General features: G+C 36.4%; 1 protein-coding gene across 1 annotated transcript in view; it reads left to right on the top strand.

Annotated features, from left to right (window-relative positions):
- The window catches only part of prkg2 (protein kinase cGMP-dependent 2), an 82532-nt gene that overhangs the window by 17688 nt on the left and 37227 nt on the right, over window positions 1–27617 (top strand). Inside the window, exons 3-7 of the mRNA XM_028806012.2 lie at window positions 6927–7093; window positions 11643–11756; window positions 14102–14207; window positions 15220–15283; window positions 25109–25186. Of these exons, the coding sequence (XP_028661845.1) occupies window positions 6927–7093; window positions 11643–11756; window positions 14102–14207; window positions 15220–15283; window positions 25109–25186 (529 nt within the window). The remainder of the gene's footprint in view (window positions 1–6926; window positions 7094–11642; window positions 11757–14101; window positions 14208–15219; window positions 15284–25108; window positions 25187–27617) is intronic.

Raw genomic sequence — 27617 nt, 5'->3', positions numbered from 1 at the left:
GCCTGTATATCTGGAGGGGTTGCTCATCCACTTTTCCCACCCAACCACCCCAAACCACTTCCTTCTTGTCTCATATGGCTCTCTTTTTCTCACAAACCTGGGCTATTCTTTCTGCCACAATCCCATCACCCTATTGTCCTTCACCTGACCCATTTGACTATGTTGCCTGAAACCCCTTTAAACCGTATCCCCGATAAACTTCTGAGTACGTTCCAAATCATTGTCAGGCTGGGGAGTGGCATTAATATCAGGGACTCCAGTCTAGAACTATCTCCCTATTGCCTTTAGCTTTCAGTAGCTATAAAAGGCTGGCAATACAAGGCAGTTTTACAGCTGTACATTCCCTTAAACAGCTAGCAAATACTCACTCATCTAAGTCAGGGTCTACATATTTTTTGTGATCCTGGTCTGTATGAATAAGTGAACCACAGAATTCCTAGTTAGGGACTCTGTGCACATGTGGCCAAACCGAGGTAGAACTGCTACTTCTTGAATTGCGAAGAGGAGTTGAGGTAGTTTTACAATGATGGTGCTCCCTAGGCACCTCATTCAGGTTGTATATGAGGTGTGGGTGGCCCATTGGGATAAATCCCAGCAGCAAACTCAGGACCCACTGGAGATATTATCTCTCTAGACTAGCCTGGGAGCAATTAATATGCCAGCGTTGCTTGACACTATAGATTAAGCAGCTCCACAATGTCCTAACTGCAGACAAGGGTTCAGTAGACAGACATTACAGGTAACAATTCAATATCTGATCTCTCTCGAGTGGCCACACAAGAGCCAGACCGACACATCAGATTGGTCCATCTGAGAAATTGTTTCAGGTCTCAGAGTCAACATGATCTGTTTACAAATACCAGGGAAAACAAAAGCAAAATGAGGAGTATTGAAACAAGGGTGTAGAGAATTCATATATACAGTAAACATAAATATAAACAAATAAATAATTACATGCATAATGAAATTAAGGGATCCTGTAATACATATAGATAATAAGATAAGTAAACAAATTACAAAAAATACATATATATTATAGCATTTGTATAGCAAAAGTCTCAAAACAAATGCAAAACTGATGGGAACTTGATTTGCATTCATCTGTAATCGATAGTCTAAGATATGGCAGTATTCCTAAGAAGATTATTCATCACCAAAATGTTCACGTGTTTTGTTGAATGAAACTTCCTCTTCAGGGCATTAATCTCTCTATTATAAAAAAAAAATCTTGTGACGAGACGTGATTTTCTGAAGAGGGACAGAGAGAGACACTTCAGAGAGGCAGAGACACATTCACTTCCCGCGACACGGTCACGTCACGTCATACTGACATCCATTGGAATCATGTTCTCGTGAGACAGTGACCAAGGCAATGAAAGTAATAATCAGCCTGGAACAAGTGGAACTGAAAACCTTGCAGGTCCAAACGAGGTCAGAAATTAAAGACAAAGAGTAAAAGACACAGTAGAACTTTATAAAAACGTTCAAAAACGCTGGCGCCATACACATGCAGAGCAGGTTACAGATTATGACAGCAGTGGAATTCGAAAGGCTCACAAAAAACCTTGGTGTGACACACACACAGAGCAAGTTCAACAATATGACTACTAAAATTTGAAAGTGTCAAGAACAAGACAGTACAGATCGCATTCGTGCAAAAAATGGAAATTATTACTAGGTGAAATAACGGAACAGCAAAAAGCGATTGAATATATGGACATAGGTGATATGTTGGAAGTATGTAGATATTGTAAGGCTTTAAAGTTTAAGTTGGAGACGTGTAGATCGTCTACTCCATGTTGCCATCACGGAAAAGTACTGCTGCTTCCCAATAAAGAGGCATTTCTGCAAGAATTAAAAGATTTGTTGTTTGGTGAAAGTGAAATCAACAAACACTACAGGCATTACCACATGCCGACCCTTTACCTTTGCTTTTCCCAGATGGCGAAACAGGATGGTTGTACAATATGAAACAAACACATTCAGCAAAATGAATAAACACCCACACAATATTTCAGGTCAAAATTAGCAATACGTTCCCATGTATTTAACCCACTTCTATCATCTCAACGTCTATCGCAACATTACATTGTTAATGCATAAGTAAAAGTCGTAGCTAATCATCTCTTCTTTATTAAATCAAATCAAGCTAAACTTAGAACGAAACATATGCAAGGTCTCACTGATCACATTCAAAATTCAAATATCAATAGTTATCAAAATAGGTACAGCAATAATATTACCATCATCATATCAAGGTAATACAAGAGCATTGCAACAGTTATATCATGATGCAATGGCAATATCCAGAACTATACTATTATATATATTATCAAAAGTGAACATAATGCATATGTAACAATTCCCATGAAAAAAAAACACTTTAAATTGTATTTCCACAGGACCAAACCTGGGGGTTGGCGTACGAAGTGAGCAGGGGGCAGACCCCCCTAGTATGTGTGTGTATATATATATATATATATATATATATATATATATATATATATATATTAGTGTTTTATATATTTTATATAACTAAGTTACCCATAAGTTCCCATAAGACATCTAAACATCTGCGCCTACCCTTCATCTTGCCACATGTACTGATGCATTGGCATCTTCTTGTTTTATTCATTTTTTTTAAACAGCTCCAACATAACACTGCTTTAATTATACTTTCATTTTATTGTAAATGTGACAGAGATATTTTACTAGTATGCAAATGGTAGAATTACACAACAGTAGATGTAAAGTGAATTAGTAAATGATGACTTTCTATACTGATGTCTTTTTGTTACTTATGCCGGTAAATTGATATATACTGTAACTGAACTTGTTTTCTGTAGTTGACCTTCTGCTGATGGCTAGTTATACTTGTGGCTTATTTATGTTGTGAAATATTCCTTTTTGTTTCTTTGCTATATTTTTGATTAATTTATTTTTGCATTCAAATTGATTGCTTTTCTTTAATGGGTAGTTCTGAAGTTTGCTTGTTGGCTAGGCCTACTGACTTCAAAGACAAGCGCCAAAAACAGGAGCTGAGGCTAAATCCAATATTACACACTCTTGGCTGTTTTATGTTTACAATCAATGCAGCATGAAACAATGACCTATAAGGAGCACAAGGCAGACAACTGATCTAAAGGGTGTACAGTACAAAAGGTGCTTATCTTCTAAACTATGAAAACATACAGCATTGAATGGAAATCTAAAAAATAAATAATCAAATGGTGAAGGTCTGCATTTTTGAATCATATTCTTCTCCTCACCTTTATTGTGGACTTCCTGTGTTACAATCCCCTGTAATAATGGGCCTCGGTTATAGTGGCCCCAGTTAATCAGATCAAACAGAAGTACTATGTAACTAACCGGAGTACTTTTTTATATACAATATTTGTTATTTATTATTAATTATGGTGTTGGATCCATCACCAGCAGCACAATGTAAGGCTAGAGCCCACTTTGGACTGGGTGCTAGGAACTACAACCCAGCCTTGAATGCTCAGATGTTTTTGCGTCCTTCAAACCAATTCAGCATGGCCAAATGTATATATGGAAGGCAGAGTGACACAGAGAATACATCTGGAATTAAGAAGAAAATGAGAATACTTGAAAATAATCCATACAGACAACAGTAGTACTTAGAAAACACACAAAGAATATTACTTGGTCTTTAAATTAAATTCTGGCTTTTAGAACTTTGAGGTAGCAGCTACTGTATATTCACTGTAGCACTGTGCCACAATCTACATTTTACAGTAGCAAAAAACGATCCACTATAGTGCTGGGCGGTATGACAAAATTCTATATCATGATATTTTTCAAAATTATACCGGTTTCACGGTATTCAACAGTATTTTTTTTCCCATGCATGAGTGGATGTTAACCACATTTTCCACTTCAATTACTGCAGTAGACTGGCTAAGAATAACCTATTCCACTGTCATGAGAATTGTACATTGTACAAAAAACATTTTAATGTTCACACAAGTATTAATACAGGTTTGCATGGCCTCATAAAGTGATAGTTTTCAAGGGGGTGGCACTAATGAAGAGAAGGAATCACATTGCATGACAGTTGCAGTCAAAATATAGAACCTTTTTTATTGAACAAATTTTGCAAACAACTTAAACTATAATTTTGACAGCATATTTTCAACCATCCAAAGAGGCATTTAGACTTAGTAAAATATTCAGAGGTGCTTGTCAAAAGTTGTATTGCACTGAACATGTCTTAGAAAAGGAATAAACAGTAAATATTTTTTGTAAACCAACTACACTTTCTGTTAATGTTATCAATCTCTGTCCACTGACACGTTAGCTATATGGATTGTAATGACGTTGGTTATCTCAATCCACCGCTTGCTTTTTTTTGTCATATCTAGTACCTCTAGTAAACGCGTCTACAAGTGACATCTCACTCAAGTGTCCTCTAGCTGTTTTAGTTTTACCTGAGGACATGGAGGGTGACAATCTTAGTTCCATACATTCATGGTACTCCAAAGCATGTTTGCGGCTAAGGTGGTGCAGCTAATTGCTCGTCATGCCGCCTCTGGTGACAACTTTAGCTCAACAGCATTTGCAGTAAATGGTTGTTTGGTCCACGTCTGACCTTTTAAAGCCAAAGTATCTCCAGACTACAGACACGGCAAAAGTTCTTCTGTGTCATCATGTTCAACTTTATCATCTGCTACAGCTTCAGTTTTGGAATGTTCTCTGTCCATTTTCACCGTGCAATACCTCCACTAACACATGTACTCTGTTGCATGCGTGTTTAGCGGTGTAGCAGTGAAAAAGGTCCCCCCCTTAAACAGTTTCCCGCTGTGCCACGTTCCAAACTTTGTTTAGGCTATTTAAACCGGTATTGCGGTATAAGAAAAATCCATATCATAACAAAAATAATAAACGGTTTTCAGTATGAAACGGTATACCTCCCAGCACTAATCCAGTATCAGCAGTGTTCAGTGAACAAGCTTGTTGCAGCCTACATGGCCTTACATTATAAGAAGACCATGTTGGCCAGATGGCAAAATAGAAAGTTAGACACCTCTTAGATGTACAGCACATATCAATTTGGGATTAGAGGAGAAGATTATGGTCATTATTATGCGAAAGCATATCATTTGATATTATTTATCTTGATTCTTAGGAAGTATTTAATAATTGTCGACACAACAGACTTTTGATCAAACTAAAAGAAATGGGAGTTCAAGGTGTGGCATGAAGATGGGGGCAAAATTGGTATAAGCACAGGAAGCAAAGGGTTATGGTGTGAGGAGCTTTTTCAGAATTAGGTGATATTTAAAGTGGCATCCCTCAAATGACTCAGACTGCTGCTGTTTCAAATATGTAAGTGATCTTGATAAGAATACAAACAACAAGCTGGTTAAGGTGCAGATTATACCAGACTAGGTGGAATGGTAGAGAATCAGCCAAATCATTACAAGTAGATTTGGACCAGATTCAGACTTGGGCAAATTCGTGGCAGATGAAATTAATTGTAAGTAAAGTAGATAGATAGATAGATAGATAGATAGATAGATAGATAGATAGATAGATAGATAGATAGATAGATAGATAGATAGATAGATAGATAGATAGATAGATAGATACTTTATTAATCCCAAGGGGAAATTCACATACTCCAGCAGCAGCATACTGATAAAGAAAATATTAAATTAAAGAGCCATAACAATGCAGGTATACAGACAGACAATAACTTTGTATAATGTTAACGTTTAACTGCCTTCCTCAGCAGTCTGTCCAGGTGTAAGGCGTCTCTCTTCTTTATGCTGCCTCCCCAGCACACCACCGCGTAGAAGAGGGCGCTCGCCACAACCATCTGATAGAACATCTGTAGCATCTTATTGTAGATGTTGAAGGACGCCAGCCTTTAAAGGAAGTATAGTCGGCTCTGGGGCGGCACGGTGGCACAGTGGGTAGCACTGCTGCCTCGTAGTTGGGAGATCTGGGTTTGCTTCCCGGGTCCTCCCTGTGTGGAGTTTGCATGTTCTCCCCGTGTCTGCGTGGGTTTCCTCCGGCCGCTCCGGTTACCTCCCACAGTCCAAAGACATGCAGGTTAGGTGGATTGGCGATTTTAAATTGTCCCTAGTGTGTGCTTGTTGTGTGGGTGTGTTTGTGTGTGTCCTGCGGTGGGTTGGCACCCTGCCCGGGATTGGTTCCTGCCTTGTGCCCTGTGTTGGCTGGGATTGGCTCCAGCAGACCCCCGTGACCCTGTGTTCGGATTCAGCGGGTTGGATAATGGATGGATAGTCGGCTCTGTCCTTTCTTACACAGAGCATCAATATTGGCAGTCCAGTCCAATTTATCAAGTATTTTAAGTATTATATATAGGAAGTAAAAAAAGGACAGAGGAATCATTGTGGATTCTTCACTTATTTTCCAGACAGTTTACAGAAATGATTAATAAAGCTAATACAATAATAGGTTTATATAGCCTGATGTGTGGGTATAAAAGTTGAGGGAGGTTGTGCAATGCACTAAAGAGGCCCATGCATAGACTGGCTTGTCAGATTGCAAAATAGACATAGCAGCACAAAAGAGTGTCCAGAGCCGATGCCAGTTCCAACTGTGAGGAAAGACTGTTTGCTTAAACTGAAAAAGATTCAGCTCTTCAAAGTTCCTTCTTTGTGACCAAAGCTGCTAGGATAGGCTTTGGTTCCCTGAAATCTTCAGACTGGATAAGCAGGTAAGAAAATGGATAGGTGGATGGAATCTGGAAAGATGATCTTCAAGCCTTCAATTAACCTGAAAAATCAACTGTCACATAGTCATAAAACTATGCACTGCACACTTGTTTCTTTTAAATTGTTCTCTCTTTTTTAATGGAAATGGAAATTAACACATTTGTTTTTCCTATTTAACAAAAGTAGCTCTTCTTCTGTAATTTGTAATTTGTATAACAGTGTGAAGAAGCTCGTTCTGGAGGCACTTAACAAGAATCAGTTCCTCAAAAGACTGGATCCACAGCAAATAAGAGATATGGTGGAGTGTATGTATGAGAGGAGCTACCACAAGGGAGATCATGTTATTAAACAAGGGGAGCCGGGGAATCATCTTTTTGTACTAGCAGGTATTACTATCCATCTGCAATTCCATAAATATGTAAAATATTTCACAGTTTGCTGTTACAAGAAAACATGAGGGATAGACTTTAAATTTGTTTTAATTGATGCATCAAATACCAAACAAACTTCAATTTCCAAATTAAATAAATATTTTGCACAATGCCAGTTTTTGTCTGTGTTTAAACTTCTATATTTGCTACTTCCTTATTTGAAATTCCAAAAGTAGAACTTCATCACACTTGTTTGTTTAAGCGGCAGGAGTGCAAATATTTAATTTGTGTATTTGCTAGGCCACAAATGTCTTGAAATAGAAGCTTTCAGAGCTATGGGTCTGTTTGAAAATTTTTTTATCTGCATTCTTTTTCCTAGTATTATTATTATTACTATTAATGTAATGTTAATGAGTAATTTATAAAAATTTTGATAGTAAGACTGTAAAGTACTCTAAAGTTATTATTCGATTATGCCACACCATGACTCAAATTAACTGCACGATGCTATCTTTTAACTTTTAAATCTATTTCTGCAATGAATGTTCAGAATTAGGACCCCTTAGACTTTCCTTTTTTGCTACTTTATTTAAATAACTATTATTGAATTTTATGGAAATGCGTATAGACAAGCTTTGTGTATTCATTGGTTATCATTATTTTTATTTTATTATTATTTTTTTGAGTTCAAAAACAAACAAGCAACCAAGTTGGAAACTGTAAAGCATCACAACACTATGATCCTTACATACATGTAACGCCTTACATGGAACTCACAATAACATACCGACAAAACTAGAAATCTGCGAATGCACAAAAAAATTCAGATGCATAAAATTGTGCGTAAGCCAAGTTCTACACACTTTCCCTTTATAAATCCCAATCAACATGGATCCTAACGCACATGCAGTGGTTTAAGCAACAAAAGGAAACTGATGGAGTGGCACAGCATGGCTGAGTTACTCAAAAGTTCAAGTTCAGAAAGTCGCACACTGCCTGAAATAAAAGAAAGAAGTGGTCAGATATCAAAGTTGACTTGAAAAGGCGAGATGCAGCCCACCGTCTGAGTGTCAACACCACTGGAGGACATTCTGAATTGACTCCATATGAGCAAATGCATTTGTGTGCGTGATTGTACCCTATGGTAGGCTGGTGGCCATTCCGTGGATGGTTGTAGTTACTGCTATGCACCCATTGCTTCCAAGAAGTGAATAACTAGGTAGAAAACAAATCAAAAGATGCATTGAAGGATGGATAGACAATAATTTCTTTAGAACAATAAGCCACCTCAGATATGTTAGAAAATTTCACAGACATGTTAATTTATATGGAATCCAAAAAGGGGAATATTAAGTGTCATGACACAACAACATAGCCTTCCCCAAAATTAGATATATTTTTTTAAGTTCATCATTAACTTGATACATATGTTAAAGTTTTTTCCCCCCAAACTGTCTTATATGGTACTTGGTTATTTAATATGAATACAAAATGCTGTTTTTTATACATTGCTCCTCAAAAAAATCAAGAGAGATTTAGATAATTTGCTACATTACCTCAAATAGCTAACACACTGCAAATGCACTGTTTATTAATAAAAGTTTATATACTAGTATAATAAGGATATGAGAGAAGATAAAATGAAAAGCCATACGGAGATGCAGCCTCATGCTTTAGAGGTTTATGATAATAGCAATTAAAAGATTTGCTGTTATCAAAAGCATCCCAAGGATTATGGTTATGTGATCAAAGCAAGGGCAGCACACAAACCTAATTGCTTGTTGCTGCAGCACCACTTAATTTATTTTCTATTTATAAAATACTAGTAGGAATTAAGGGTTGCATTCAGATATTTAATGTTTGTGCAGTATGGATAACTCATATTACAAGGAGGAACAGAGAAATGATTACAACTCTAAAGACATACTCATGACCTGGAGTGATAGTTTTAAACTCCCAGATAATGAATTGTGCAAGAGCAAATCAGATATGTGAACTAATAAAGAATAAGGCAGAAAAGAGATCGTTCAGGGACATCGGTATTGTAATCAGTTTAAATGACAGAATACTGAAGAAAGCAATGGAAAATTCAAAGAAAATCTGAACATGCCATTATGGTCCAGGCATAAAATAGTACAAAAAAAAAATGCACAAATCAATACATAAGAAATGAGTAGAAGTAAAGACTGAATGATATGAATCATTTATTTTCTAATATAAAAGATTGTGTTATAATAAAAAAACTGTATTTGACTTTTGTTATCATGTAGTATTAATAATTATTCTCTGGCATATATTTTGTGTACAAAATACAAATAACATTAAGATAAGAAAGAGCATCAAGGCAGGACTCAAACCAGGATGCCACCAAGTTATCACTGGAGCAATTCTACAACTGCTGTAGAGCAGCATGAAGACTGCATGCACTTTCTGACTGTTACATGCAAAACATATTTGTGGTTTTCTTAGATTTTTCATGAATAAATTAACTTCAGTGAACGTTTTTTTACATGATGGCCATGAGGTTGATCATTAGTGAAAGCCGATTCTCTTAGGGTTGAATTAGGCCACTTCCATATATTAAGAACACTTTATTGGAATATTGTTCATATGGCTATGTTTTAGCTTCACTTTTTGTGTATTGTTAGACTTTTTTATTAGGAGATTATCTGTTTCATTGGTAAAGACACAGACTCCATTAAAAGGAAACCCCTAATTTTACATGTCTTAAATAGCGGGTGCAGTGAATAGTGCTCTCCCTCACAGATCAAGCTTCAGCTCCATATTACAATACATGGATTAAAGGAGTTTCAAAATGTTATATGTTGCATTGATAAACATCATTAAGATGTTTGTGTTATCACTAGTAAATTTGTAAAGACTTTGCTGTAGCTCAGAAGATAGCAGTGTAACACTGCATTCTTGCAATCTCAGAACAACATTTTGAAGCTGTGCATTTAGAAATAATTGGTGCTTAAATAAATTGCATTATTTTGAGATAAAATGCAGGCCTTTTGGTTTTGTGATCCTCTCCTAAAATGTGACCCTATCATTGCATGTAATGAAATTTATCTAAAGCTGCATGGTCTGTTATCTTATGGCAAATAAACTGCATATGATGTACTGTTAGGTTAGATTGGGTAGACTTTGTGTGCCTGAGGGAAATTTGTTTGCAGCAAGAAAGTACAAAAACTTGACATTTTTACAGAAATTCAATAGATAAATAAAGACAAAACATTTGACAACCAATGTTAATGCATAAACACATAATGAAGATCAATACAAAGAAGAATAGTTGCTTTGAACAGTACACAAAATAGTAATGCAGAATTTAACATTTAGCAGCATCTTTACTAGTAACAGAATTTGGAAGGCTTATAGCTCCAGGAATAAAAGAGTTCTTAAACCTATTGCTTTACCTATGTAACTCATATCTAAAAATCTATTACTTAAAATTTGTCCTCTGAATTTACTCTATATATATATATATATATATATATATATATATATATATATATATATATATATAAAATTCTAAGCCTAAAAGTGCAACGATTTTATGTCACATTTTTATATCACTTTTTGTCAGTCTTATTTTAAAACCTACATATATGTTTGATATCATTCTTTTAAGAATTTATCAAACTTTAATGTGATTTTGTTAGATTTTCAGATTCCTATTCCATTTTTAAATTATAAACTAAAATATCAAGAACTCACGTCCCGCGAGACAAGACTTTGTGCCAACAGATTTAACCACGCCTGTGGCCGGAAATAAAAGACAAAGAGTAGGTGACAAAGAGAGCTGCTGTACAGGCTTTTAAATGTTCAAATGTTGTGCGAGATGCAGATCACATGGCATCGCAGCAGGAGTAAGCCAGCAGCTGACTGAGCAAAGAGGAGGTAAAAAAAAAAAAAAAAAAACAACTGTATTTGTTTTCCATTGTATCTCCATTTAAGAGGGGGTTTCGGAGGAGTGACCATGTCTCCTTGGGGTGCGTTCAGCCTCCCTATTCACAACACAAGCGGCAGACACGCAATGTGGCTGGCACATAGGGGGGTTGGCGATCAAAGCAAGCAGGAGGTAAACCCCCTAGTTATTCAAATAAATTTGTAAATGAAAATTAAAAATTGCCACTAATATGTCAGAAGGTGATACAGTCCTTAACAATAAACAGGCTGGTTCAAATCCTGGCCCAGGCTCTGTTTGTTTGAAGTTGACCACACTTCTGTATGCATCTCTCCAGTTTTCCTAACATATCCTAAAGGCATACGTGTTCAGATAATTTATGACAGGTGAGTTTACCCTGGAATGAAACAGCACATTATTTACAGTTGGATCCTGCCTTAATGTTTATATAGGTTTATATTCAGACCATGGATGGATTTATGAGGAATGTCATTATTGTTGTGTAACTGGCCAGTGCCTTTACCAAATGTGACTTAAACTGATATGTTGTAATTTAAAATTTTAAATGGTATGTTGTAATTGAATTTTTCACTCATTATCTTGTAACATTGACTTAGAACACAAATCTGTTTACTTTTACTCTTTTAACTACAGAAGGAAATCTGGATGTCTTTCAACACAATAAGTTAATAACATCCATAACTGTGTGGACAGCATTTGGAGAGCTAGCAGTTTTGTATAACTGTAAGAGGACAGCATCTGTCAGAGGTAACACAGAACTTTTGTACTTTCATATTCTTATACTGTACATTTCATTTTCCAAAGTGATCTGATCTTTATCAGTGCTTAGTTTGCAAATGATGAGGTGCCGGAGCTCACAGTTACTGTCCGGGAGTGGAATGGATGTGTGACAACAACGGCAAGTTGAATTAAATAATTAGCCTAATAAATACATAAGATCAGTGCTTTTTAAAGTACACTCACATGCATAAATTAGTTTTTCACTTGAGTATATTTCAAACTTACAATGTTCCACTGGGCACCCTGCCCAGTCTTTGTTTCCTGCCTTGTGCCCTGTGTTGGCAGGGATTGGCTCCAGCGGACCCCCGTGACCCTGTAGTTAGGATATAGCGGGCTGGATAATGGATGGATGGATTTTCCACTGTCCACACAAGAACTGAAGTTTCCATTCTTATCAAACTCATCTCATGAGTCTTCATTCCCATTGCCTTTCATCCTCCACATTAGCATCCACACCTGCTGCACCAGACCTAGCCTCACTACACTGATCTGATGATTTTTTGCTTTGTGCCCTCCCCCACCATAACGTATTGTCTATGGGGGAGGAGCAAAAGCTTTAGATTTGTCAAAAATTTCAATCTCTAGTTTTTGACAGATCACAAGGTTTTAGGGTCTCCTGATACCAAAAATATCAATATCTCAATGATGGGTGTGTATCTGTCTGTGTGTGTTTCTGTGTGTCAAAGTTTGTTGAGGGTGGCCTAAAGCTAAAACGGCTGAACAGAAAAATACCAAACTCGAAACTCAAGCCTGTTATGATATGACGATATGCTGAAAGGTTTTTGAGCCAAATCATGCAAGAGAAAGAAGCACTCTAGAGGAACCCTCAAATACCACAATTCTGCAATTAATTTTGAATTCTTCTTGTCAATTGCTATCATAATGACCTATTGATCAGAAAGATCAGCATCAGAGCGGTAGATAATTAATGAAATGTTATAGAATAGTTCGGATAACTTGCTTCCTAGGGCACAAAGCCTACTGATGCTCATGTCCAATTTTTTTGATCTGTGTGCCTTCTAGTGTTTGCACCCTTTTTTAATCACCTCAGCCAATCAAAAAACTGATAGGCGTAGTCTTAACTTGGCTACTTTTATAAAGTTTAAATACAATCTGTGGAATAAATCTTGTTTATTTAAACACAATAGAAATTTAAAAAAAAGGAAATTTTGGGGTTCCAGTGTGTGCGTGGAGATCCTGGAGCACACAAGGTTCAAAATCAGAGGTACCAGAGCTATTTTATCATCAGTTACTATAAAGCAAGTGATAAAAACTTTTGGTTTGCTACTCAAAGTAGATGGGATTGATAGGTGATTTTGCTAAGTGTGTTCCTGGAAAACATTGCTTGTGAAGCAATGCATTTTTGTAGTGCTTACATAATATATAAGAAAAAATGTATTTGATTGCTTTGGTCATTCAAGGCATTATTTTAACAACATGTACAGTAAGTGAATCGGTAAAACAGTTCACCTTACTTTTTTTGTACTTATTCCCATATAAGCTAAACATTTTATGTAAGCAAATTATCTATTGAAAATAATAGCTTTATAATTTGTATTATTTATTGATATGTTACAAATTAATCTTATTATATGGCCAATCAGCTTTTTATATATAATGACATTTATGACTTTTTAATTTTATATATGTGAGCAAAGTTCTGCATAAAAAAGAAGCAAAATTTTATTACATATTTTTTAAGAATCCTAAGTTACTGTCTCAAAATTATTGTGATGCACACAGCCTTCCAGTAGGAATGTTTATTAACGTCTACAGTGTATGTATTAAAGAATCATTGCTGATCACTAAACTGTTAAAGTTTTGATGGGTGTAACACACAAACATATAAATTAAGAATGACAGAAGAGAAAGTTTCCAGTACTCTAGAAAGTGTTAATAAAGTTCTATTCTTAAAATATAAGCTTTAAATGTTAATTATTTAATGCTGTAATAAATACTTTCTCAGGATTCTTTTCAACTTTGCTTAGGTAGTAGGTTTTTATAAGCTAAGCCTTATTATAAATAAATGAAATACATGTGTATGCACATTATATTGATTCTTTTCTTATATTACATAACATTATGTGGAGGGTTGAATATAAACACGGGTTCTGTTGAATCCTTTTACACTTTTAAGAAAGCCTTAGGGGAACAAATGATAATTCGAGGCATGTGCTATTTTTAAGGGTAAATCTGCATCTTATGGCTTTAGTTATACGGAACAATAGGTTAAAACGTCTGTCCTGGTCAGGGTCAAGCACACAATGTCTCAGACTCTTTATTCATTTTTTATTTTCATTGTCTGCTTGCAGCTGTCAGTGATGTCAAGACATGGGCTTTGGACCGGGAGGTATTTCAGAACATTATGAGAAAAACAGCACAGGCCAGGCATGAACAATACAGGAATTTCCTTCGAAGGTAAGAAAAAAAAAAGTGTATATAAAGTGTGTAAACCACAATTTGGGGTGAGAGGGGACCATTATGGATAAATGGATTATTCACTTTCACCACACATCTCAAAGACATGCAGGGAATATTTATTGAATTAATGAATGATTAATGCATTTGTTAGAGTTTCTCAGTCATTATTTTCAAGGTACTTTTGTGATGATTTGAAAAGGCTTTGCTGATTTTAAAACTTGATAAACCTTTACTTGCTTATCTTTCCTTTTTTGCCTGAATTGTCTTGAAGAGACTGCAGGCTTGCAGAATAGTCATTACAGATTAGATGTTGCAATTTTAAATGTTATAATTCTGGCTGTCTATCAGTTTTATAAATTCGATATGCACACTGAAACATGTGTATTCATTTTCTGAAAGAGTATCAAATTTATAAAGTGAAAATGTGACAGAGAAAGACTTGAGATATGATGAACACCACATCTCATTGATCCCAAGGTTCTAGTAACTTTTCCCAAAGAATCCCTGATCCAACGCCATCACCATGACACCAAATGGGTATTATAACTTAAGCCCAAAGTTTTAGGGTGAAAAGTATGAAAGGCTCTAATGACATGGATGGTAACATCTTCAAGTTACTGGAGATACTGTGAACCTCTCATCACTGATGTGAGTCATACCAACTCAGATTGCACCCTATTGCAGTACTCAGACATGGAAACTAGTTACTATAGACGTCTATTTCACAGAATCAAACATTTTTTATTTGTCTTAAACTTGAGGGGTTTACCTTTCCTTCCATCCACCGTCTGGATTTCATTCATACCTCTTGATCAGGTGAAACCACTGTAATGTATGTGCACATATACACCCATTAATCTGAATCGTATGTGCTTTTTGAAAGGTATTGCTTATTGACTGTTTTTAATGGAAAAATGTTAATTGTTGTATTAAACTGTAAAACTGTCATTTTTAATCCAAAAATTAAAACATGCCATACATTCAATTAAAATGACTGTTTTTTTGTTAGTGTCAACCTCATAACTCATTTGCCAGAAGACAAATTAAGTAAGATTGTGGATTGCCTTGAAGTTGTAAGTATCTGTTTTTCTTCAAAGTCTGATTACTGTACTGTCTGTTCAATTAAAATATATACTGCTTGTATATTCCAACTCTGACACTTAATTTAAAAATGTTTTTATAATTAGTATGTACTATGTCATCTACAAACTCTACAGAGAAATTCATTTAAGGTGGGTATTTTTGCAATTATACAGTTCTTCAGTAAAACAGTTAAAAAAATTTAAGTATATCAGTAGGATTTATAAAAGAAATGAAATTTTATTTTTGTTAATATGTTTGATATGTGAGCCAGTTTCTGTTTTGGTACAGATCATATAAATAAAACAGCTATCTGAGGGATTGTCCTGCAGTAATAATATTAGAATTCTTATCATAGCCATTAAGAAAGATAATGGCCTGATCTTGATCCTAGTTTAAATTTGGAAAAGTCGAATGAGTTTGATTCTGAATTAATGGAGGCTTTTCTGAGTCGGTCAGTGGATAGCTACAAAGCTTTTCCTGTTTATAAGCAATTGTATTCTGAAACTGATAGAGCTGTCACCCCAGGCTTTTTTTCACTTTTTACAGCAACTAATCCCCTTTGCTAAACTGACATATAACAACATTCTTAAACCCACTCTATCTAATTCAGGGGGTCTGTCTGGCAGCACCGGGAGAAAGGCAGGAAACAACCCCAAAAAAGGGCACCAGTACATTGCATGGGCCACATTCGCACTCAAATCACCAGTTAACGTAGGCTGAATGTGGGTGCAGGAGAATGTGAAAATTCCACATGGGATTCAAATACGGCACATTGGATCCATAAGAAAGCAGGGCTACCCACTGCATTGTCATGTCACCCTTAGTTTGACTACTGAGCCTTAATTTCTTACTTGATAAAATTATGGTATTAACAATGCAAATTACTCATTGCCGATTTCGTGCTGTTTTGAAAAATGTTTAATATTTAAGGATGCAATAAATATACAGTTAAATCAGAAAAGAACAGAAACCAACCCTATTTGAATACATTATTGTAAATTAATGACAGCCAGCCAAAAAAGGTACTCACCCACTCCCATAACACCGCGTCTATTCCAAAGAGCCCATCCTTTGTGCCAGAAACTGGAATAAAATTAAGAAAACAAGTAAAGAAAATGGAATCACTGATGCACAATTTGAGTAAGTGTGTGTATCAGTCTCCCCTCTAGAACAAACACCAAAAAGTTAGGGTCTTAGCTGAAGCATCATAAATTCTGTCAGAGATTTCCAAATGGATTAGGTCGTAGAGAATATTATGCTAATGTAAAAGTGCTAACTGTTGAGGAGATTACCATGTCACAGCAACCTTACAGCAGCATAGTCAAACATTTATTAAAAGGGAATAAGAGATAGTTTATAATTGTCTAACAAAAAATATATACATACATACATTCATCCATAAGGGGATGCAAAAGTGTGTACACCTGCTGAGCCCCAATAAACACGAAACAAGTAGCTTGTACTCTTTGTATTGTTTGCCAGATACTGTGTATAAAATCCAACATCTGTATGTCTGTCCGCTTTTCATGAGAGAACTACTTAATGTATTTAGATTGGGTTTTTTTCTATAATTTACTTGAGCATTCAAGTTGTTTTAAGAATCACAGTTCGCTTACAGGAGCGATATATTTGGGCTAATCCAAAACAGAGGCTGCGGGCCGAAAGGAGGGGGAAGCATGACATCAGGAGTGGGGAGTCGGTCTACCTCTGCGTTTTGGAGTGCACCTTGCCTCCGCTTAGCTAGAAGTGCCTTTTTGTTTATTAATTTTTAAAGTTTGTCCTGTGCGGGCAGAGCTGCAGGGAACGGCTAGTATCTCTATATTAATAAAATCCAACATCTGTCTGTCTGTCTGCTTTTAAAAAAAGAACTACTTAACAGATTTAGATCAGGTTTTTTTTTCTATAATTTGCTTGAACATTCCAGTTGACTTTGCAACTTCTCTTATCACGCCAAGTATCATAGTTTGCTTGCGGAACCAATTTATTTGCGCAAATCAGAGAGGAGGCGGGGCTCTCCTTGCTCACACACCATCTTCAGGGCATACATTACCTCCGCTTAGCTAGCAAACCAGGTTTTTTTCTATAATTTGCTTTAACATTCTGGTTGATTTTGCAAATTCTCTCATTACACTAAGAATCATAGTTTGCATGCAGGAGCAAAATATTTGCACAAATCTGAGAGGGGAGGGGGAAGTGCGACGTCAGGAGTGAGAAGTCAGGCAGGGCCCTACTCACTCATGCACCAGCCTCTGTTCAATTCTGTCTCTCTCTGTGTTTTGGAGTGTAACTTGCCTCTGCTTAGCTACTGATACTTGTCTATTTATTGATTTTTAAAGTTTGTCCTATGTGGGCAGAGCTGTGGAGGACGTTTAGCGTATATATATATATATATATATATATATATATATATATATATATATATATATTATATATATATATATATATATATATATATATATATATATATATGTGTGTGTGTGTGTGTGTGTGTGTGTGTGTGTGTGTGTTAAACAGAAGGATGATTAAACTCAATATAACTTAAAAGGATAGAGGAAATTTCAACAGAAAAGCAATTTACTGCAGGACAGTAATTATAAAACATTTCCCTTGTTTCTGATTTACAGTAATCTATTATTAAATGGTTGATAAGTATGACTCATAGAACATGATGAAACATTTTTGTATATAGTATTAAATCTCATTATTTATAATGAAGAATCACATATTTTGACTGGCAGCTCATCACAGAGCACACTCATGACTAACAGCACATGAGAAATAAAGAAGCTTCAGGAGTTTATGCTCATCTTTACTTTTCTAAAGTTTAATCTATATTAATTAATTTTTCTTGGAATTCTATGTTATGAAGTTAATTTTAATTTTTACATTTATGCCTGTGCCATACTTCTTCACTGGAGTGGCCAGAGAGGTGGCTGAGAGACTAATTAGAAAATTAGATTAAAACACTGCTTTTAATAGAGATCTGTGCTTCATTTCTCTGTTACCATCTGATTTTAAATTAGTATATTTATGCTATTCAATTTTTGTTATTAATATTTTGGCCTAAATAAAAATAAAATAAAAGCCTAAATTATTTGGATATATACATAAAATATTTGCATATTTTATGTACTGTATTTATTTCTTGACATAAATTGAAATACACTACATAAGAATAAGCTGAACCTGGAAATAGAAAGAATCTGCAGTATCTGGAGATCATGCAAGGGCACCAGACTATGAGAGCCAGAGAACATTTCACATGAGTGCTTAAATTGTTTTGACAAAAACTAGCAATCTGGCCAAATATACTGTACCTTGTCAAAATCCTATTCATACTTTATGTCTGAAAGTCTTATTGATTCATGCTTTGATGGTCCCAAGGTGTTGCTTTTAACAATAGTTCTAATTCAATGGCTCTATTTACTTACAATTCTTAATGTAAAATTATGTTTTCAAATATTTGTGGGATTTTTACGTTTCAGCAGCTTCCAACTGTATTTCTATAACTTCACAGAAAAATTTAATTTTGTGCTTATTTTAGACTTCTGTGAAAGCTGGAAAAAACTGAGGCAGTGTCCAATAATAATATAATGTAATAAACCACAAAATATCAGGACATTATTTTACATGCTAATAAGACATCAGTCGTTTTCTCATACATTTAGGGGCCTTGCATTCCGAATGCATTTTAGTGTACCATGAAAATTCAGACCTTTTGGCTTGCAGGCAGATATTGCTACCTTAGCCCAAAGTATGTAAGAATATGCGCTGTGCCACACAAAGGTCTCCTAATTTTGCTTCGCTCTGTTCTCATTTGCTTACTTTTATGATGGCAATCTTATAAAACCAAGTATGATTTCAGTTTGAAAACCTTTTGTAAGGTTTTAATAAACAATAAAATAAACAGGAAACAGTACTTCTTAAATTGTTTTTCTAAAATACATCCGTTTATGAAATCTTAGTCTTCACACTTCAAGGACATTCCATTATGCAGTATGTCTCAAGGGGGTTTGGAAAAAAAAAAAGTTAATTCACTCATTGCTGATAAAGACAATAGCATGTGATCTCAAGGGAATGTTGACTCTGTAATATAATACAGGCACAGATGTTACACTTAAATATTTTATCTGATATTAATCTATATTAATAAAATGTATTGGGAAGGGATTGTTTACTACTTATGTGAACAATAAAGCTTAACAATGTAAATTCATCCAGTTTAAAATGTTATTCATGATTGTAATAATGTGATGCTTTGTTTATTATATCTTATATAACAGTCCCAGTGAACAATTAATGTGTTGTTTCGCCAGCTTGTACAGTGCTGGAATAGAGGCCTTACTGTAACTGGAAAACACATACCAACATGAATTGTATGAATTGTTTTCAGATATTCCATTAGTTCACCATGACAGGGAAGTTATTTCATTACTCCTAATTTTCTTTTTCTTTTCCATGATCTGTGGCACCTGTTCATAATATATAAACAGAGAATATCACAGCTACATTAGGTCCAAGGCAGGGTAGGAGAGGGAATCAGCCCATCATGGAACACATACATACCAGGCCAATTACCATACAGTACATTAATTTGAGCTGTGGTAGAAAAACCAAAGAAACTGGGAAGGAATCCTTTAAAGCAATAGAAAAAAGTTCAAACTGTATATGAGAAATGCCCAAACACAGGGTTTTATGCCAATCTTCTAAAGTTCTGAAGTGGCTGTGCAAACCATTTCACTTCTGTGCCATCATTTTCCGCTATTTGGCAGTAGCCAAAGTGGTTTATCCAAGGCTCGGTTATTGCATATTGAAAGTAATCTATTCACTCTAATTACAAAATGCAGTCTGGGCAAAAAAAATATATAATAATAACTTGGCTATGTTTAATCTATCCATCCTACTATCTCTCCATGCATGTAATAAGCTTGTTATTACTGCCTTAATAACAGACCATATGGACCTTGAGCTAATCTGACAGCACCCATCCCTGGACATGAGAAGGTCATTGCAGGGTACACTTACACATACCAACTAATTTAAAATCATCAACCAATCTGATGATTGTGAGCTACATCAGGTCCATGTCTTACACTGTCAAAGTAAACCAGAATCTTTAGGCACAGGGTGTCCACATTAACTTTAGAAGAACATGCAAACCACTCAAAGAAGGCAGTGTGGCTGAGAAATAAATACCAGCTGTACCAACATGTCATGTCATGTTTTACTATTGTTTTTTTTTTAAAGCTACAATTAAAATATACAGTAAATATTTTCATGTTATAGTTTCAAATGTAACTCTGGAAGATCAAAGAAATTAATAGTTGAATGTTTATAATGCTTATGAACACACCTAGGAAAACTGAATAATTATTCCGTAGGAAAGAAGTTCAAAGTATGAATATATGAATAAATATATATATATAAATATATATATAAATATATATATATAAATATATATATATATATATATATATATATATATATATATATATATATATATATATATATTGTGAGGGATGGCCAGCCATTTACCCCGGCCAATTACCCCCAGGCCACTAGATGGAGCCCTCCCTGTAGCATGGAAGTGCCCCGAAGACCAGCAGGGAATTATGGACAATGGAGTTTTTATTCCCAACCCTGCTGGACACCGTGGGGCCAACCAGAGGACACTGCAGGGAGGCTCAAGAACTCTTACGTACCCTGTAACCCGGAAGTGTGTCATGATGAATGTGAATTTCCCATTGGGATTAATAAAGTATCTATCTATCTATCTATCTATCTATCTATCTATCTATCTATCTATCTATCTATCTATCTATCTATCTGATCACATGACAAGAAGAAACGACGTGCTTCCGGGTTGAGGAAAAGGACTTTTACCCTGACCCAGAAGTCAAAAGGACTTGTGGATTGTTGGACAGGAACACCTCCGGGTCAGGGGGTATAAAAGGACTTTGGGAAAGCCCAGAGACTAAGCTGAGCTGGGAGGAAGGGTGGCAACGCGTCTGGGAGTGGAGGATTGTTTATTGGTTATTGTTTTGATTTATTGAGTATTGTGGAGAGGAGGGTGCTTTGTGCACTTATTATTATAATAAATATTATTATTTGGACTTTTATCTGGTGTCTGACGTCTGGTCTGAGGGTTCAAGGGGTCACGGAGGCCTTAAACTGTCACTATATATATATATATATATATATATATATATATATATATACTGTATATATATATATATTCATTGCATTCATAGTCTGAGTCTCGACGACCTTAATTGTGTGGGTGGTTACCAACCAGGTAACGCTTGTGGTTGGTCTGCCATTTGCGAGAAGCAGATCATGGAATGTTGCATAGTTTTACTGTCAAATAAAGCAAAGAGTACGCGACACGTGTTTTGCCCTCATTTGGGCTCATCAGGCGTACACACGTATATATGTATATTATATATATATACACACATACATACATACATACATACACACAGACACACACACACTCAGTGAATTTTTTTTAACACTGAATTACAATAATTCCTAATAACATACAGAACACTCTAAAATTTGTAATATGGTAAATATTTAAAATTAAAAAAAAATAATAACCATTATGAACAAAACAGAGATTTACATTTACGCTCATTTGATTAGCAGTTGCTTTTATCTGAAGCGACATAGAAAAGAGGTAAACATAATCGAGTAACATTAGGTTAGGGCCTGTTTGTTCAGCAGGTGTAATAGGACAGGTAACAAATGTTGAATGCCACAAGTAAAAAGATGTAATAACTCACACATTTACAACTATAGATTACATTCAATAAAACAATTAAACTTAAACAAATTAACCATGACTATAAATTAAACAGACCAATGTTTGTTTTTATTTGTTTCTCCTCTTTTCAACTAGACAGATATTCAAAAATAAACAGGTCTTCAATTGCTTCTTAAATACATTGAGGGAGTCAGAAATATGGAAGGAGGTGTGTAGCCTCTTCCACCAATTTGGAACCACACAGGAAAATGTCTGTATTGAGACTTGATGCCACAAGAAGGTGGCATCATCTTATGCTGTCTCCTGGCAGACCTGAGTGGGTGAGAAGGAGTATAGCACTTCACCAGTGTCTCCATATACTCAGGTGCTGACCCGTTAACTACTCTGTAGGCCAGCATCAGGGATTTGGACTTAATGTGTGCTGCTACAGGGAGCCAATGTAGCGACCTGAAGAGAGGAGTGACATGTGCCCGTCTCAGCTGGTTAAATACAAGACAGGCAACTGCATTCTAGATCATCTGCAGTGGCTTGATAGCACATGCGGGTACTCCTGCCAGAAAGTGAGTTGCAGTAGTCCAAATACAACAAGATCAGAGCCTGGACCAGAAACTGTGCTGCGTACTCTGTCAGATAAGGTCTGATCTTGAAGATATTGTACAGCGCAAACCTTCATGAATGAGAAACAGAAATGTGGTCAAAAAGAGATAGCTGCTAATCAATCACCACCCCAATGTTGCGTACTGACTTGGCAGGTGTTAGCGACAGTGAGCCAAGCTGTACAGAGATGGGGAGTTGAACAAACTGTCCAGGATCACAAGAAGCTCAGTTTTAACCAGGTGGAGATGTAGATGGTGGTCCTTCATCAAGGTTGAGATACCAGTAAGAAATGCAGAGACTCTAGCTGATATCAAATTGTCCTCCAGAGGGAACAACAAGTATAGATGTGTATCATTGGTATAGCACTGATAAGAGAACCCATGGGATTGGGTGATGGAGCCCAGCCATGTAGTGTAAAGTGAGAAAAGTAGAGGACCCAGCACCGCTCCTTGGGGTACTACACCTGTGCATGACTGGTGTGCCTTTGACAGCTTCCCTTACCATCACGCACTGCAAGATCTGTCCGAGATGTATGACTCAAACCATCTGAGCGCATTCCCAGTAATGCCAAAGTCAGAGAGGGTGGCAAGAAGGATGTGGTTGTCCATGTCAAAGGCAAAATAGAGATCTAGCAGGATCAGAGTCAACAACATGTTGCTAGCTCGAACACGGCGTAGTTGGTCAACCACAGTCAGTAGAACCATCTCAGTCGAGTGGTTCCTTTTGAAGCTGGACTAGTTGATACTGAGCGATTCATTCTTTACAAAGAAGAGCTCTGGTTATAAATAGCACGTTCAAGTGGTTTGGAAAGAAAGGACAGGAGAGAGACAGCCCTGTATTTTTTTTAACTTATAAAGTTAGCTTTTATTTATTGAGTTAAAAATCTCAGGCTTTGAGTCTTTTCTGATGCTTTAAAAAAGGCTAAAGGAAAATCTGTTCATTTGTTCCATTAGTACTTCTTAGAGGAATATATAATTGACAACAGCTAGACAATTAAGTGTGAAAAAAGAACAGCAATAAAAATCTGGTGATTCCGCTTCCACACTTGTATTATTAGTAAGAAAAGAATAAGCAGGTAATTATAAAACAACAATACAAATCAAAATGTTTACCTGTTTTATTTTTTATTATATTTGTTATTAATTGCTATCAGATATCTACTGTATCTGTGGGAGAACAAGCTATTGAGGCCAACAACGCTTCTTTGCTGGGTCATGCACACCAACGCTACAACACTGCATACAGTTATGGTTTCCCAGAAAATAAATGTAAAAAATGTTACGCTGTTATCAATCATTCATTTAGTGACCATTATTGGGTTCTGTAAGAAAGTATTGTAACAGTTGGTAGATAGCTCTTCACAGTCTGGCTAGGGATGGAAGCTAAAATGGCAGCAGCCGTTCTAGTAGGGAAGTGAAACGCATCCTTTGAGTAGCCTCGGTAGGATTAGAGAAGGAGGTTGGAGACTTTCACATAAAAAGTATCAATAGAAGCCACACACAATCTTTAGTGATAACCTTGGTCTAACTGTTACTGAGGTGTGTGGTGGTGGATAGCAGAAAGTGAGGGGAGGTTGCTTATACCATCAGTGTTCATGTTTCAGTGGACAAACGCTTTACCCCTAAAATGGCGTGTTTCTTCCTTCTGTGCTCTTAACTGCTGTCTTTTCCTGGCCCCAGTGAAGCACTAAAAATTGAACAGGCCTCCAAAAACCAACACAAAAAGCCACATGTGCCCTCATTTGAGGTCTGTGCACCCCTGGAATTGACCTCACCCCAGGCAGTCTAAGCCCTATTCAGATGGCAGGCTTTTTCCTGCCCTGGTTCAGAAATAATAATAATGGGGGCAATGCCTTCAAAGTTAAAAAAAAATAATAATTAGCTTTTCACAAAAATGGAGAAGAAGAAAACCATGCAACCTCGAGTCCAATACAAAGCTAAACAAGCTACGTTTATAATCAAAGATGGCAGTAGCTGCACCAGGCCATACTTGGATTACATACTGTACATGTACACATTTAACTCCTGTTCATTTTTTTAAAAGGTGTAAGTGCAAAAAGGTACAGACACTGATTCTCATTAAAACCTTTCTGAGTAAGAATATTTTAAATCAAATAACATTAACTAATGCTGATTGTGACGGAATTGTTTTTCATTTTCTTACTAAACAAACTCTGTAATATTTAGTAGGATTTCCAATTTTAGATGATGGGGTTGAAATGTGCCAGAGCTGCTAACAGATGTGTCTTGCAAGTGCTGGTTGTCACACATTTCTCTTTTCTTTTCTGCCCCAGTAATTTCCTTTGTGCTCTGTGTGACGGTCCTCCCTCGGTGGATATTTTTAATTGCTGCTGCAGTGTTGTTTAGCCTTCCAGTGATGCAAGTAGTAGAAAGGCTTGGGGCTGGGAATAATCAATGTTTGTCTCATTTCAGCCTTTTTTTATTGCTTTTAGGAATATTATGACACGGGGGATTACATTATCAGGGAGGGAGAGGAAGGAAGTACTTTCTACATTATCGCCAAAGGAAAGGTAATACTTTGATTTTACTCTGCCAGTTTCCTTCAATAAGTGTGCACCTGATCTACAGAGGATCCCCAGTTCTCACCTGTCAAGCAGGGGAAGACCATTACAGCTCTTGTCTCTGGGGTCAGTCTCAGTCTCTGCTCCTTCTGCAATCTGACACCCAAAGTACAAAGACACTTTAACCCTTTCCTGCATTTCCTGCCTTCAGGGACTCTAAAATTGCTTGGTATAAATGGGTTACAGAAATCACTTAGAAAGCAGGAAACACTTAGACACCTGAGGATGCAGTCCTTTTGGTTTAAACAGCCACAGAAAAATAATTCCCTTTGTCTTTTAGTTGAGTGGGATTAGTCTAAGAACTGGAAAAGAGGCATAAAAAGTATTAGGTAGTCAAGTAAGTATGCAGTGGATTGATGGAAATGTAACTAATTCGGTTGGTTTTGACAGTAATCGTGCAATCTGTCTTTCTCTTTAATGTATTATAATAATGCTTAATTGTACCCTAATGGTGTAATTGAATAAGGTTTTATATAAAGAAAAAGTGTGATTTATCACTCTTTCCTATTAGCAAAAAAGCTCTTTAGTTGATCATTGAAAATCCATACATAAAGATTTTATACATAAAACAACTGTGCATTTAGAGACAAGGGTGAGATAATTTGAAGCAAGCTTGTTATTACTGTACCACAAACAGGTTTTGAAAATGTACTGTATGTCCATTTCAGTTCTGGGTGGCATGGTAGAGCAGCGGTTAGAGCTGCAGCTTCACAACTCCAGAGCCCTAGGTCAGAATCCTGGTTTGGTCACAGTCAGTCTGGAGTCTGCACATACATTCCATGTCCGTATACAGTAAGGTGTTTCACCATGTATTCCAGTTTACCTACCATATCCCAAAGGGATTTCTGTTACATTAATTTGTGACTCTAAAGTGGTCCTGTATGAGTGAATAGAAATGTGTTACACAGGCATGTTCAAGGTGGTACAGGACAGGTTGAAACACTTTGGTGAAACTGCACTGGCAAGGACTTCTTGAGTGGCAGGATTAGTGTAATCAGACCACAAGAAGATGCTATGATCTTTATTTATGAAAGGAGCTCCAGAGGCAGACACTGGAAATGATTATGAACTAGAAGGACTGTGGTAGATGCTGGATAATGGCAGGGATTTTGTCATAGTGGCTAATGCTTTAGACTTCAAACCCTGAAGTTTGTGTATGCCCATGAGCAAGTCTTCTTTGTCTTGTCTTTGCACAATGTCTTGTCTTGTTTGTTTTTTAATTTTAAATCTTAATTTTACATTTTTAATTTTAATTCTGATTTAAATTTTTTATTTGCACTTCATGTTGTTACACTGCAGACCCTGAGCTTTGTAATTTCGTCTATCTGTATACTTGTATATGGTTGAGAGGACAATAAAGTTCGCTCTGACTTGACTTCACCTCCCCATGCTACAATAGGAAAAACAAAAGAAATGTAACTAATTATATCTCAAATGTTGCAAGTTTCCTTGGATAACGGCATTGGCCAAGTAATAATAATAATGAATCAAGAGTCCCCCAGTATACTGGATAGTAACAGAAAAAAATCCATCATGCTACTGGTGGCTTCCTGCTCCCTGTAATAGTGAAGAGGTGACCTGATGTTTGCCTTATCCTTCAAAACAGGAAGAGAGACAGTGCTTTGATCCAGGATTACAAGAAATTCTGAGGCTTCTACATGGGAGCAATAGGTGAATTGCCCCAAGTTCTCAGAGGCTACTCTTTACCCCATAAGTTATTCCTGGGGCATTATTGGAAGTATGTCTTAGCCAAGGCTTAAAAGCCCAGTAGATGAGCTTGAGGGGAGTCTGTGGCAAGGGCTTCACTGGTGGGAGGAAGAGAGGTTTCACCACTAACTCCAAAGACACAAATCTATTCCGAACTCCAGTATGGTTACTAATTTGAATCGGCAGACGTGTATAAATCTAGCTAAACAAAGTTTATGTAGCTAGATACTCTATCCACATTTATCACCTAAATGGTTACCTTAGAACAGTTATATTTCTTTTAAAAAGCAAAAAGAAATAAAAAACAAAAGGCTGAACAATCCAACCCTAACTCTCCATACCTTACTCTGTTAAACCCAAATCCTTCTCTCTCTCACACACACACACACACACACGCACACACACGCACACACACACTGACTCACTCACTCCCTAAAACACAAACACGCTTCTTTTTATATATTTATATATATATAATGATGATTTAATAACAGTGGGCAATTCAATATGTGAGTAATAAGGGCAGGACCCAAATAAGTCAGTCAGTCAGTCATTGTCCAACCTACTATATCCTAACATAGGGTCACGGGGGTCTGCTGGAGCCAATCCCAGCCAGGAACAAACCCCGGGCAGGGCGCCAGCCCACCACAGGACACACACACACCCACACACC

Source organism: Erpetoichthys calabaricus, chromosome 7 (genome assembly GCF_900747795.2).
Source record: "Erpetoichthys calabaricus chromosome 7, fErpCal1.3, whole genome shotgun sequence".
In the NCBI taxonomy this organism is placed as follows: Eukaryota; Metazoa; Chordata; class Cladistia; order Polypteriformes; family Polypteridae; genus Erpetoichthys; species Erpetoichthys calabaricus.
This window is presented reverse-complemented; position numbering and strand designations above follow the sequence as displayed.